The 13,898-nt window shown below is 38.1% G+C and overlaps 1 protein-coding gene across 1 annotated transcript; it reads right to left on the bottom strand.

Annotated features, from left to right (window-relative positions):
• Nucleotides 1–603: 603 nt before the first annotated feature.
• On the bottom strand, nt 604–13,692 carry LOC122833582 (macrophage-stimulating protein receptor-like). Its single transcript, XM_044121279.1, has 21 exons — nt 13,530–13,692; nt 11,636–12,919; nt 8,621–8,797; nt 8,406–8,525; nt 8,159–8,329; nt 7,868–8,031; nt 6,294–6,423; nt 6,065–6,204; nt 5,790–5,969; nt 5,559–5,655; nt 5,216–5,446; nt 4,942–5,088; nt 4,689–4,851; nt 4,394–4,480; nt 3,548–3,757; nt 3,387–3,467; nt 2,736–2,917; nt 2,490–2,599; nt 2,014–2,179; nt 1,797–1,933; nt 604–1,344 (listed from the first exon to the last, which is right to left on the bottom strand). The coding sequence occupies exons 2-21, from the start codon at nt 12,833–12,835 to the stop codon at nt 1,113–1,115; spliced, it is 4,125 nt and encodes a 1,374-aa protein (XP_043977214.1). The 5' UTR covers nt 12,836–12,919; nt 13,530–13,692; the 3' UTR covers nt 604–1,112.
• Between the last annotated feature and the right edge of the window lie 206 nt (nt 13,693–13,898).

Raw genomic sequence — 13,898 nt, 5'->3', positions numbered from 1 at the left:
TTCATTTCTACAAATTATTAGGTTATATTACCATATTTAGTAACTTTGAAGACGAGTCATCAAAAAAAAGGCTGTCAAGTGTTTATTTAAAAAAAACAATCAGTGCAGTTTAGTAAAAAAAACAAAATGAAAAAGAAATAAAGTTGTCCTGAATAAAAAAAAAAATAGTCACATAACAAGATTACAAATAAGCCACTGCTGCTTGTAGAAATCTTTTGTAGTCTATTGTCTTGAGAGAACCATATTGTAAAGTTACTAAAAATAATACAATAATCAATTTCATTTGTATATATATATATATATATATATATATATATATATATATATATATATATATATATATATATATATATATATATATATATATATATATATCTTGTTTTGCTAAAGATTGTGTCCAATCATTTTTAGATTTACAAATCAAAGAATTAACAACACTACCCGTTTCAGGTTTCAGGTTCAGATAGATACGGTGCTGCTGTTTGAGCAACAACTTTGATTGGAGGTGTTTTACCGCACTGCCAAAGCCTTACTGCAGAACAGTTCTCTTTACATGGAGGCCTTGGTTGCCCTCTAGTGAATAAATACGAGAATGAGATGAGATTCTGAAAAGCAAAGAAAGCTCTGCATGGTCCTGCAGGTTTATTATAGTAGTTCTGCATATATGAATTAAATTTATGTTTTGAAGTCACAAAACATACTTCATGATATATCCAGATAAGATAAGAACAGTTGAAGTAAAAGAAGAACCCCGATTCTGCTGACCTATGGGTATTAATCAGAGGTCGCTGAAAAATATTCCTCTGAGGTTAAAATACTTACATTCATTTTGTCTCATTTGTACCAGCGCTGCAAAAAAATCTTTACAATTGTTGGATTTTTTTATCCATTCTGCAAAATAGAAATGACGAGAAACTCCCGTAATTACTTATCTCCAGTAAGAACTTGTTATTTCAAATATCAGTAGTGACTGGGTTTGAAAATCATCCACAACTTAGTAAAATAACTAATTTCCGTATGACGAAATCCTCACTGCAATCTGGAGTCTTTCTTCCTTTCAGGGGAAGGAAGAGATGCAACCAGTTAAGGTTGCATCGCGGCAACCTGCATCCCTAACTGGCTGAGTGGTCATCTGAGTCCAAGTCCGAGGCCTCAGCCTCATCTGCAGAACCACTTAGAGGCGGATACGGCCTTGGCTGGTCCAAGTTGATGTAAGTAACCTTCAGGTTGATGTAGTGTTCTCCTTCCAGACTGGACAGGATCTCGTCCACTTCTGCAACCAAGCTGTGGAAGCTGGGTCTGTACTCGGGTTCTGGGTCCCAGCATGCCAACATAATGGAGTAACTGTGGATGATTTAAGAATTTAAGAAAATGACTACAAGAGAAGTTAAATCTGGAAACAAGATCAGAAACAGAGGTTGTCAAATTCTGAATGATAGCAACCACCTCCTACAAAGCATCTAATTTGGGATTTTATGTGACATAAAAGCACACAGTACGGTAATAAATATTTGTAAAATCGTAAGGGGAAAAAAAATCGGTCTCGTTTAGTACAGGTTTCATTTCAATCAGAGCTCCACTTCTTTTGGATATGTTGCTACCAGCTTTGCACAAACCAGAAACTTCAACTTTTTATTCTTCAAACCAATAGCTCAGGCTCAGTCAGATTCATTAAAGGCTGCCTTTGATCAATAATGCTACAGATTCTCAATTAGATTAGCCCATTTACTCATACTGAGAATAAATTACACATAGGTAATGAACATGAACGCAAAGGGAGCAAGTGTGGCGCTTACAGAGGATCTGGGCAGTACTGTGGTTGTGGAAGTCTTCGTCCCTTCATCAAATAGTGTGTGATGTCATATGGGTCCACATCTGGATATGGGCTGGCTCCTCTGGTTATCAGCTCCCACATTAAGATACCGTACGACCACTGGCAACACATGTGCACTTACTGAAGATGCAAATTTACTATTGACTATGTCAAACTTTCTGAATATCAGCCACACTCACCACATCTGACTTTGTTGTGAACTTCTGTGTCTGCAAGCTTTCGATTGCCATCCACTTCACTGGCAACTTTGCTCTTTTGTGATTCTGAATGCTGTAGTACTCCTTGTCGTACACATCCCTCGCCATGCCAAAGTCTGCAACTTTTACTGTGAAGGTTTCATCCAGCCTTGAAGAGAGGAATCAGTAAAACAATCACCTCCCTCATGCTGATATCTTTTGTGTAATAGGTGTTTTAAGCAGGTTTACATATCCCACAAGCAACAGTTTAAAATAAATTTACCAAAGTGTATCCTAAGTACATCTAAACCCTACACTTATCAGATAAAAAAAAAGAAAAAAAAGTATTTTTTTTCACTTCACTTTACTGTATGTTGGTCAAAAGCATTGAATCCTGGTAAAATACATTAAAGTCTGCTGTAACTTGACACTGATGTTTCATAGGCCTTTAATATGAACAGGGTTTGTTTCACACTCACATGCAATTCCTTGCCGCCAGGTCTCTGTGAACAAACTTTTTTTGTGTTAAATACTCCATACCCATGGCAACCTGAAGCCCGAATCCAATCAGATCCTTCACTGTGGGGTTCTGTGAAAGAAAAATCATTTGTAATCAAAGAAGCTATCTAGTGTGGACAGCAGATATCTATCTATCTATATATAAATATATATATAACATCCACAATCAAGGTCATTGCGTCATACAGTGTCATCTGTAAACTCACCCTTTGCTCAGATCGGATGAAGTGACGCAAATCTCCATGTTTCATGTATGGCAGAACAACCAGAGGAAGTCCTTCCTTGGGCAGCATGATGCCCAGCAGAGACAATATGTTGGTGTGGTGAAAGGTCTTCATGATGAGGCCTTCTCTGAGGAACTGGTCCACTTCACCCAAATCTGTGATTCCTGTTATTATCAGATCCACTCTTATTAGCAAAGATCTATAAACTTACTCACCTCAACTCTTTTGCTCTCCCATGAAACAGGTTTGACTAATAGACCAGTTCAACAGGTGCATGTTTGCAGTTACTAGTTGTCACCCGACTGTTAACAAGTTAGCGACTTTCTTGCCGAGTTGGCAACAGTGACATTTTAGCAACATTCAAGACAAAACAAATTGGTATCAGCCAAAAAATCTGAATCGGGAGGTCAGATTTTTTAAAGATTGGTAATTGATGAACAGCCACAGAACTGCAAACATATTATCAGCATTTGTTGTTAACATAGAAAAGGTTCTAACTAGCATTTCATTTAGAGAGTGATGGTAGAATAATACTTTCATACAACACCACAAGATAATCTAAAATTTTTCAGAATGGTGCATAATGAAAACTCCAGCGAAGTGTTAATGTCCTTTATAAACAAAAGGACTTACTGTTTAATGACTTCACAGCACAATGAATTTCTTGTTTATTGCTATCCAATAGGTATCCGTGATAAACGGTCCCAAAGTGACCTGTGTGAAAAGAAACGGTGGATGAAGGAAACTACAAAGTGAAATGGGTTAATGTTGTATAAACAAGACAAGAGATTTACCTTTTCCAATAATTTGCCCCTCCTCGATTCTGAGCCTCTCAGCAGGAATCAGCACATCTTTAACTTCCTCAAGCAGCTCAGGATTTGAGCTGACCACCGAGAGGTTGTCCCTGGACATTAAAGGGATGGCCAGATGATCATAGCTGGAGGCATACATTAAACCCTGGAAGGCCATTCCTCCTGAGCCCGATGTCTGGCTCAACGGGTGACCTAACGCCAAAGGTAAAAAAATGAGAAAAGAAACATTTACATTAACATTTTAGCAGTTAACATGTGCATGAGTGAATTTGCATTATTTAAATTGTTTAATAATTTATAGTGTAGATGGTGAAACATGCAGGTTTTGCAATTTTGCTTTTAGAAGCATTACATTAGTAGAATTGCACCTATCAGGCAACCAAACCTGTGGCACAACCAAACATGTACTATTAAATGTAATAAACAAGTCAAGGATCAATCAGCAGATCAAAGTTTGCAAATTTACAATTATCCATTGATTGACGCTGATCAGATAATCGAAAGGCCAAATGCTGAAGTTTACTTTCTCTTTTTATGGAATACATCTCCATTTTAAAAATGAGAGTGTATCACAGGCTAGACTCAATTATTGGCAAATTTCAAACATATTATTTATAACTACTTATAATCAGATGTTTGGTCAAGTTCAGGTTTTAGCATTACACATGATTCGTGTATTACTTTTGTAAAACTTGCTGTTGACATCAAGTAAAAGAAGCTCCCAAAAATGTTTGAACTATTATAAAAAAAAAAATCAAAAGAATTAGCAAATTCATAAGATTTGCATTTGTACTTCATAAATCATGACCAATGTGTATTGTGTCTCACTATATCTGTAGTCAGATGTTGGAAACGGGTCAGTCTGATTGTTCATCAGATTTCGGGGCACCATTGATAAACTGCGGTCTATGATGGCTGAAATAAAACATTGGAAACAACATAAGTAAGTGAAAAGTGAAATTAAAAAAGAGAACTTGTTTAGACTATTAACACAGTGGGGAATAACAATCATGTTTTGCTTCCAAATACACAAGAAATCATTCAAATGTTTTCTGTAGATTTCCACTATGTTCACCTCTTGCATATTTTCAAACCAATTCAAGAAGTTTTTTTTTCTCCTCACCTCTCTCTTTCTTCCTCAGGTATCTCATCACAAACAATGCAAGGGCAGCACCTACAACGAGTGCTGTAATAATGCCCAGCACAATACCTGCAATCACAGTGCTGTTGTTGGTTTTGTCATAGACAACTGTACCAACATAGAGGTCTTTCCCATTTACAGACACCTGCAGCGGCAAAGCAAAATGTTGTTTTATTTTTATCCTTTACTTTGCGTTAAATTTGGTTTGAAGCAAAAATTGAATTGGTTTCCTTACCTTAAGTGGTAAGCCATTGCTGGGGAAAACCATGCCATTAGGAATCCTGCAGGTTAACTCATTTAGCAAAACTACGTGTTTGCAGGGCTCATTGCCAATGCTCATTGTTATTTTCATGCATTTGTCCACTGATTGTAGTTTGTCATGCTGTCAGGTATGTAAAAATGATCAAATATTAGACATTTGTATTATTTGAAGCATCATAGCTAAGCGAAAAAAAAAAAAAAAGCAGGAATGTTTTGTTTTTCCTGATAAGATGTTTAAATTTTCATACATGCAGCGAAACTTCTTTTCCTCCTGGTTTCAGAAGGAAAATGTTGTCCTCTTTTTCCAGCTGGATGACATTGGCATCTGCGTGGTAGGTGAACTTTGTCTTACTGAAAATATTTTGTCCATCTATGAGAATTGAAATGGTTCCAACATTAAATTCATCCTCTGCTATCTGTGCTGAAAAGGCTGGGGTTTGGCACTCCAAGTATGTGGCATTTCTTGAGCTGTTGCAGTCCTTGAGTAAAAACAAAACAAACAAAAAAAAAAACATGTAAATGTTTTAAATCAAATCCACAAGTCCTGGTTTATTTTTCACATTTGCTTAATTGATCAAATGGTTGACTTACTTGCTGAAGAGAAAACTGAGAATTTTCATGCGTATACCGAACCACGACCTTGTGGCCTGAATCCAGATTCTGACCTCTTATAACCAGCTTGGAGCCGCTGTGTGGCAGGATAGACGTTAACACTAATAACATTGTGATCATTTCAATTAACAGAAACTACAGTTTTTATGATAAAGTTTGAGTCAAATTTTATACTGATACAGCAGTGAATGTAAAAAGTGAGAACCCCACCTTCGAAAGCTGCAATGGGGATAGATGGAGGTGATGACAGGATTTTTCTTATAGAAAAACGTTTTAGCAGTCGTCACTTCAAGGTTGTCAATTACAACTTTCACCGGCACTTCCCCAATGCTTTCCGCAGGTGGTGTGTTACAGATGATTTCAGACAAATCCCCTGTTTCCTTAGGATCACTAAAAGAAAAAAAATATTAGGTAAAATTGGAAATATGTCAGTGTTCCAACAATCAGCAAATTCCCGATAAGATTTAGAAACCTGTGTGGCTCACCTTGGAACCAATGTGCATTTTCTATCTGCAAATAGAACCTGTCTTTGGCTCCCAGAGTAAAGATGTTTGCCTAAGACAGTAACTGTTGTTCCTCCAAACATGGGACCATGGCTAGGCTTGATGTCTGTGATGTTTGGCTCCTGATAGAGGTAGATGAATTTCTTTTAATGTCAGTTATTTCGATGAATTATCTGGATATTTTAGAAACTTTAGAAAAAGCCATTCTTACCACAACAGAGAAGCCGGACATCTGGACTGTGCCGTTAATGGAGTAGTCACCCTCCACTTTTTCCTCATTTATTTCCAGGGTGATATTCAGGTTTTGGTGTGGTATTTTTTCATTAATTTGGCACACTAGCCTGTGAAATAAGCATGTAATCATATTTTAAAACTAAAGTATTTCAATGAAGAAGAGATAGAAATATGCATGTGATGCAATCTCAGAGTTTCTCACACACATTTTCTTATCTCACAAGGTATGTTTCCATATATAAACATCAATATATAAACATTACACCGGTCATTCAATAATGAAAGGTGTGAAATGGTAACTTTGTTGTAAAGTGACCCTTTCATTTTTAGTACTCATAACTGCCTAGCCATTGTGAGATGATGCAGTCTCTATATGCAGTCAATGAGTGCTTCAAGTTGTTAAATAATCATGAGCTGAATTAGTCAGAAAACATATCACAATGTCCTGCTATATGAACCACTTTAAGCATTCTGCATGTTGAGCTGAGTAAGCCATCATCAGTGCAGAGCGTGTTTGTATCCAACATCATTATCCAGTCGCTGCTACAACACCTGAGTAGAACTAGCATACATTTAACATGGTGGTGTATTTATATTATGTTATTGTTAGTTTATACATAACTGAACAAGTTAACACCACAATACATTATAGGTCTGCTGTTGCTGTATCAACCTTCCAGACCTCTCAGGACTTCTGGTTCTGATCTGATCTGATCCCCAGAACCAACAAGGAAAAGCAGCACTGAGCTCTATAAGGACTGTCAGAACTCCTACTTGTCAAGGGAGAGAAATAACATCTAGTTTAATCATGTAGCTTTAACATCACATAATTTAATTAAATTACTTGTTGTTAGTTGTTACACAAAACAACAAATGGCAATTATCACAGAATATTAGTGTGAGCAACATTGTTCTCAAAATCATTGCTTGAACGCAAAATTTGGTATGACATAATCTTCCAAGTGTCATGTATGAAAATTATGCATGCCACTAACATTTTGGAGATAGACTTTCACTGCCTTCAATAACCTCTATTGTATTTTGCAGGTGAAGTGTTAGAGGTCCCCACCAGAAAAAATGGTGGGGACAATGTGATGAAGGAAAAAATTTAAAAACTTTCGGAAAACCGTGGTTCATCACATTAATACAAAAAGTATTCTCATCCCAATGTACAGCAGCAGTATAACACTTTCATGTTTTCCTGACGGTGTGCCACAATGTTTGGGTAGCCTATAGTCTAGATATTGTCAAAGACTTTGGTTGAAGTCGACAAACTATGGTTACACACTTAAAGTGGAAATGCTCCCTGAAATTATCGCTCGAGTCAAAAAACAATAATTTGAGCATTTTAAAATCTTGACCATATGGTCAAGTGTTCAATAGAAGTTCCGAGTTCCTTACTTTCGTGAGGGAAGTTTCAAAAACTCCCAATTTAAACCAGCATCATTCACTCTAAGCATTAGCTAACAGTGGCAAACAGAGAGCAGTGGAAGCAAAACAAAACTGAAAAAACCAATCCTACTGCCAGTGTTTTGTATCTGTGCTTCTCACACTGTAATGTTGCTTTTTTTGGGCAGGACAGCACACGAGGCTCCAGAATCCACTCTAATGACATGTGTTCCCCCGCTGATGATGGCTGGTCGCCGAGACAGAAACTCTGAGCCACACAGTGTCACCTCTGTCTCCCCTCCAGCAGGTACCGTTTTAGGAAAAAACTACAAAATAAAAAGAGATAATATCTGTGCACTGGTGTAACAACAGCTGATGCAGCAATTTTCTAATGGATTTTGTTTAAATCTGCACATCCCATCAGTTAATTTGTTACAGTTGGCAGCTTATTACTTGAGTTAAAATAGGTGCACACGAGTCTTTGTTCCAGGCGGAGGTGCATTCAGACTCCCTGGAGCACTTTCCAGAACACCAGCCGCAGTTCATGAAGCGTGGAGCCGTCAAACACGCGGGGCATGTCAGAAAATGATCACACCCTGGTCCTGTAGTGGGCACCTTGAACATCTTGTTTATGAAAAGAAGATAGAAAATTAAAATAGAGAAAGCCCTTTGGGCTAATGTGTGCATAAAGTAAATGTACCTTATTTCCTGCAGTGAAGATAAGTGAATCCTCTGAGTACACAGCTGCTGTACTGGATATTGCGACCTCACCCAACGAATAGTTGGCAAAAACTATTGGGTTGTGCAGAGTGAGAATCACCTACAACCAAGTAAAAAGTAAAGGGCAGCATTTTTACATATTGTTTAATACATTGACACATATTAAACAGAATAAGTACAACAACAGCCTGTTACCTGTAGTATCCTACCATCTGAGGTGCCAAAATGACCGATGGTATGATTTTCTTTAATGCTGACCAGAACAGATGTAAACAGGACGTCTCTCATCCTGCTGTTGAAGATATCCAGTCTGTAGTGTGGTTTTGAAACCAGTGTAGCTTTATGTTCGCATGTGTAGTTTCCTTCTGACTTCTGCAGAAGCAAAAGACCCACAGTCGCTCAAATTAACAATTCAAATACTTTTGAAATCAAAGCCAGCTTGGATTTGCTTCAATTAGCAATTAGCTCCTATACAGGTGCATGCCAGTAAATTAGAATGTGATTGACTTTTGAGATGTGAAGAAATCCTAAGTTACTTAAATAGCAGCATACAGCTCATCTGCATTGTTGAGGATAGTGTCCCTCATATTCCTTTTAAAAATACTTCAATAATTCTCTGAATTTAAGTAAGGTAGGTTTTTCTGACAATAATGTCACAGTAGGAGAAGCAGGTATTGCACTTCAGGTGCCAAGTCCTGATGCAAATTGAAACAGGAATTTCTGTGAAGCACAATGTGCTCTAAAATGTCAAGGGTAATCATCTGTGCGACCTTTGAACTTAATTACATTGGACCAAATCTAGTTTTAGACTAATTAAATCATCTGTGCATAAACATTTATCTCTCAACTTCTAGCAAGTTGGATTCTGTGTCTCTCCACTCTTTCTCCAAACTCTGGGACCTTGATTTCCAAATGAAATGTAAATTTTACTTTCAAAGGAAAACATGACTTTGGACAAGTTATTTCTTTTTCTCTTTGGCCCAGGTCTCAAAGTAGCTTAACAAAAGGAATTCTTCTGTAGCTTAGAAATCTCCTCCAAATTTCTGAATGGGATTTACTTCACATTCTTCAATGTGCCTTGAGCTCCTTAACTTACACACTTTTTATTCCCCTAAGCTTTCCAAATATTTCTTGAATACAGCACTATTTTGTGAGCAGCCAGGTTTTATAGCAACAAGCTTTTGTGGCTTGTCCTTCTTGAGTGGTAATGTCAGCGCAGAGCAACCTTTCAAATAGTCATCTTACAAAGGGTCAAAAAGTAACATTTCTATATTAGTCCCCTATTAGTCTCAATTCACATGATTTGAGACTAATAGAGGACAGAAAAACTACTTTTTGAGGATGTTCTAATTCACTGACATCCACCTATATCTCCCCTGAATTTCCTCTAAAATGATGACATGAAGAACAAAAGAAACAAATCTGATTCATTCATGAATTTAAAAAGTCTTCTGGCTTTGGGGTCAGCTAATGGGAGGAGCCTCATAAAAGTTGTAAAAAAATAATGTTCCCAACTTTGTTGACTTAGTGACTGTTTCTAAGTGTAGTTTGTTAGGAAGTGAAACTACGCTCTGTGCCTCCAATGGTACTTAAATGAGTGCGTCACAGAAGTTTTAACAGTCTGCCAGAAAGTTAGGTCATGGTGGTGAAAACAAGTTCCTTGTTCAAAAAATGCAGGATCTGTTAAACTAATAGTAAGCATTCCACTTCCAGGCAGCCAGCTGACCTGTCCCGTCCTGCTGTAGCTTGCTTATTTCACAGAGTAACTTGTTTGCGGTTTTTCAAACTGATGGTTGTTTGGCATTGCTTGTATTTTTTTCCTTTGTTGATCCTCCTCCTAGCACAGGACGGTGTTGATCTCACAGTTCAATATTTATTTGTCAAATTCAACATCTAACACATACACTGATTGATTGGTTAAAAAAAAAAAAAACATTTTCATTTTATTCCTGCTTCACAGATGAGTTGTACGTGTTTTGAACTTACTATTCTGAGGACGACTGTTTACTCTGATTATGTTTCAGTGAATCTGAGAGACTTACTGCTATAAAATCCTTCCATGCTCCAACATAAATCCTATTTCATATTACTCAGCTGAGATGAGAACTCTGACCCTCCTCTTGAAATTCCAGCTTTTATCAGAAGGATTAATAACTTGCGTTTGTTGACACTGATTCCTGTGGGTGTTCACACAGCTGAAAAAGCTCAAAGGGCACATATGCAAGTTCATAAAAAGGAGAAGCCACTCCTTTTTCGTTACAACCTGTAACAACCAATTACTGAAGTCTGTGCCACACCGGGCTAAACTAGACTGATTGGAGGTGCTTGAATTTAGCAATTTCCTTTTTTCCTAATATGCTTGAAAATAAGAACAGAGAAGTTTTTGAGAAGATAAGATGTAACAAATTTGTATATCAATGTTGTTCTAAAAATTGATTGTCATTAATGTGATAACCTTGGTTCACATCTGGTGTAATTTAAATTAGGATGTATTATTCCTTTCCAGAAATGACAAACAAAATTGGAAATACTCAACTTTGTGTAACCATTCAATCTGATAAATATTTTATGCTCTCGTCTGAGGCAGAGTCAAACTTGCGTTAGAGCAATGATGTGTCAATGTGCAGGTTAGGATACTGACTCAACTACCACTCCCTGTTCTCTCACTGAGGTCTGCTCTTCCTTGCTTTTTTCACATAAGCAAACAGACATATAAACAGCACCTTCCAAAATTTTTCGCACAAATATTCTTTTTACATTTCATCAATGCCACACATCTTCCTAAAGACAGCCATACCCACAGAGAAATATCATGCTGTGAGGATGTTTTTTTTTTTCATTCATGACAAGGTATGAAACAAAATGCAGGACAGCCTGGAAGGAAACCCATTAGATGTCACAAAAAAGTTGAGTCTGGAGCAGAATCTAAACTTCCAACAGGAAAACAGCCCTAAAAAATAAAGTCAGAGCTACGCTGGAATCCGTACGACAGAAGTTTGCAACCTGCAGTTTAATGCCCCAGAGGGGTTATTATTCCTGATGTTCAAGATTTCCTTCATCAAGTTCCTGTGGCACAAAACTAGAAGCCTAAAGGCTGTTTACAGGTTGCTTCTATTGCGTAATGTTTATCTGAACATATCACTTCCTGTCTACGCACAGAGCGACTTGTACATCACTTTGTTGACACTGAGACATAAAAAAGTTACTCACTTCATGCAGGCAGCTCTCACACAGCTGGAAGTGGCAGAGCCCTCTGGATAGTTGCTCCGGTCCTAAGGTACAACATGCCTCCACACCCATATCAATCGCATTGTTGATATTTTTCAAAGGAAAGGCGCACAGGGCCGAGGTCGCCTGACGTTCCCCTTGCTCGTTGACCACAGTGAACACCCCGTACAACATGTTATCCTTTTCAGTGACCCCCAGCTCTTCAGCCAAGTCCTTCCCTGCATGCCCAAAATGGGCGGCCTGCAGCCCGTTATACACAATGTCTCTGTAGCCACTTCTTTTCCTGCGCTTTGGTTCATACCGGCACTCCAGCACCACCTCTCTGTACATCCATACCTCTGGAGTTGAAATAGGCAATCGTCCCAAATGGGTCTGAAAGGCTGAGTTGGGCCTGGAGGGATCTTCCCTCTGCAGGGACAGAAAGTAGACAAACTCTTCGGTGGAAAAACTGTAGATATAGTCAATCTTGTAAGAGTTAAGTAAACTGGGCAGCACTGTCAGCCCATCCATGACTTTATAGAAGCCATCTTCAGTTGAAAGCGGCCTTAGCACTGAAATCGACCTCCGAGGATATTTCTGCACCACTTTGTCATTGACAGAAGCTGCTACAAATAATAAAGCAGTGTTTCTGTTCTCGACAAAGGTGATTTTAGTGCCAAGAGGACTGGCTATACAGTCAGGACAGTTTGTAAGAGAGTTCTGCTCCTTTTTGTAAAAGCAGGTAGGTTTAAGTTTTGGTTGATGAAAATCGATGCGGTAACAGATACCGTACTGCGTGCTTCCACAAATGTATATGTATGAATACAAATCTGCAACGGGATCCAAAACAAGAACCGTGTTGTCTGTGTCCACTGGGTCCTCCGGATCAGTTTCTATGTCACACACTGGACAGGTTTCACAGTCAGAGCTGCCTATGGGTCCCGTCTTCAGCTCCCATTTTTTTCCCATGGCATCATTAACTGCAACTATAGCATTCTGACATCCAAGATACACTTCTGGTTCATCTGATTTCTTGTTTACCACAATGTTCTGTATGATAGTGTTTGTTTGGAAGTAGGGCAGAGAGTATTCTACACTGAAATTCACCAGCCCACGGTGAATAGAAGGACATTTTTGCTGTCCTGAAGCAATTTGTGCTTGTATCCATATGCAGATTGCCAGCAAGGTATTCACAGTGACCATCTCCACGTCACAGTCCACTTTGACTGAGCACTACCTGCAAGACACTTTCCAAAAAGAGAACATTCTGGAGAGGCAGCAGAGGCCCTGTGGGAGAAAACACAGCAGGAATGTTGAGATTTAACAGGCAAGAGTGCCATAACATTTTATTTCAACATTCAACAGTGATACACAAACTCAAACGGGGGTGGACTGTGTAAACCTTCGTCATTTCAAGTAAAAGTGGGAGAATTGTCAGGCCAAATATAAGCAAATATTTAATTATTAAGAGAGGCACTGAAACTAACAGTGCTATGAAGTGTGAGTTGAGACAGTGGCAAACAAAAAAACGGGCTTGGGAAAAGATGAAATCAAAAGTGGAAGGGTATACTTGTTGCAACATGTAGAACAGCGATGGAAACTTTCAGGCCTGCTTAGATACATAAAAAAAATACTGGCTGACAACAACTTGACATTACGTCCTCTACTGGCGGGGGAATTTATTTTTCAACAGCTTTTTTTTTTTTTTTACATTCTAATCATATTGTCTGACTTTTACCATAAGAAATTTTGAAATGTGAACTTTTGTTTTGATTATGATACAATAACAATCTCAACAACAACAACAAAAACATAGGACTGATTTAACCAGTTTAATTGAACAATTAACTTTAAGTTTATTCAAATCTCCTCCTGAAAAGTAAGAAAGGAATCTTACCTCAGTCGGAAAGTAAAGAAGTAGCGTTAAAACCTGTCCTACTGACTCCAAAGTATTCCTGTCGGGTTGCCCTTTCATAAGAGAAAAATGTTCAACAAGACCGAAGCTCAAATCTGGGACTGTATTCACCTGCCAGCGTCACAGTATCACTCACAGAGTTCAGATTGTCTGGGAGCGAACTGCTCGTTGAAACTAAACAAGCAGCAGTATGAGAACTCACACAGGATATCAGCCTTCAAAATAAAAGCGCTCACATGCTCCTTACTGACGACAAAACTGCATTTGAAATTAGGGGTAATTTGGGTTTTTTATTTACAATTTTATGTATTAACCATGTAAGCTCGAATACATGTTCCAAATTAATATTTA

Source organism: Gambusia affinis, linkage group LG07 (assembly GCF_019740435.1).
Source record: "Gambusia affinis linkage group LG07, SWU_Gaff_1.0, whole genome shotgun sequence".
Lineage (NCBI taxonomy): Eukaryota > Metazoa > Chordata > Actinopteri > Cyprinodontiformes > Poeciliidae > Gambusia > Gambusia affinis.
Note: the sequence above shows the minus strand (reverse complement) of the source record. Positions and strands in the feature narration are given on the sequence as shown.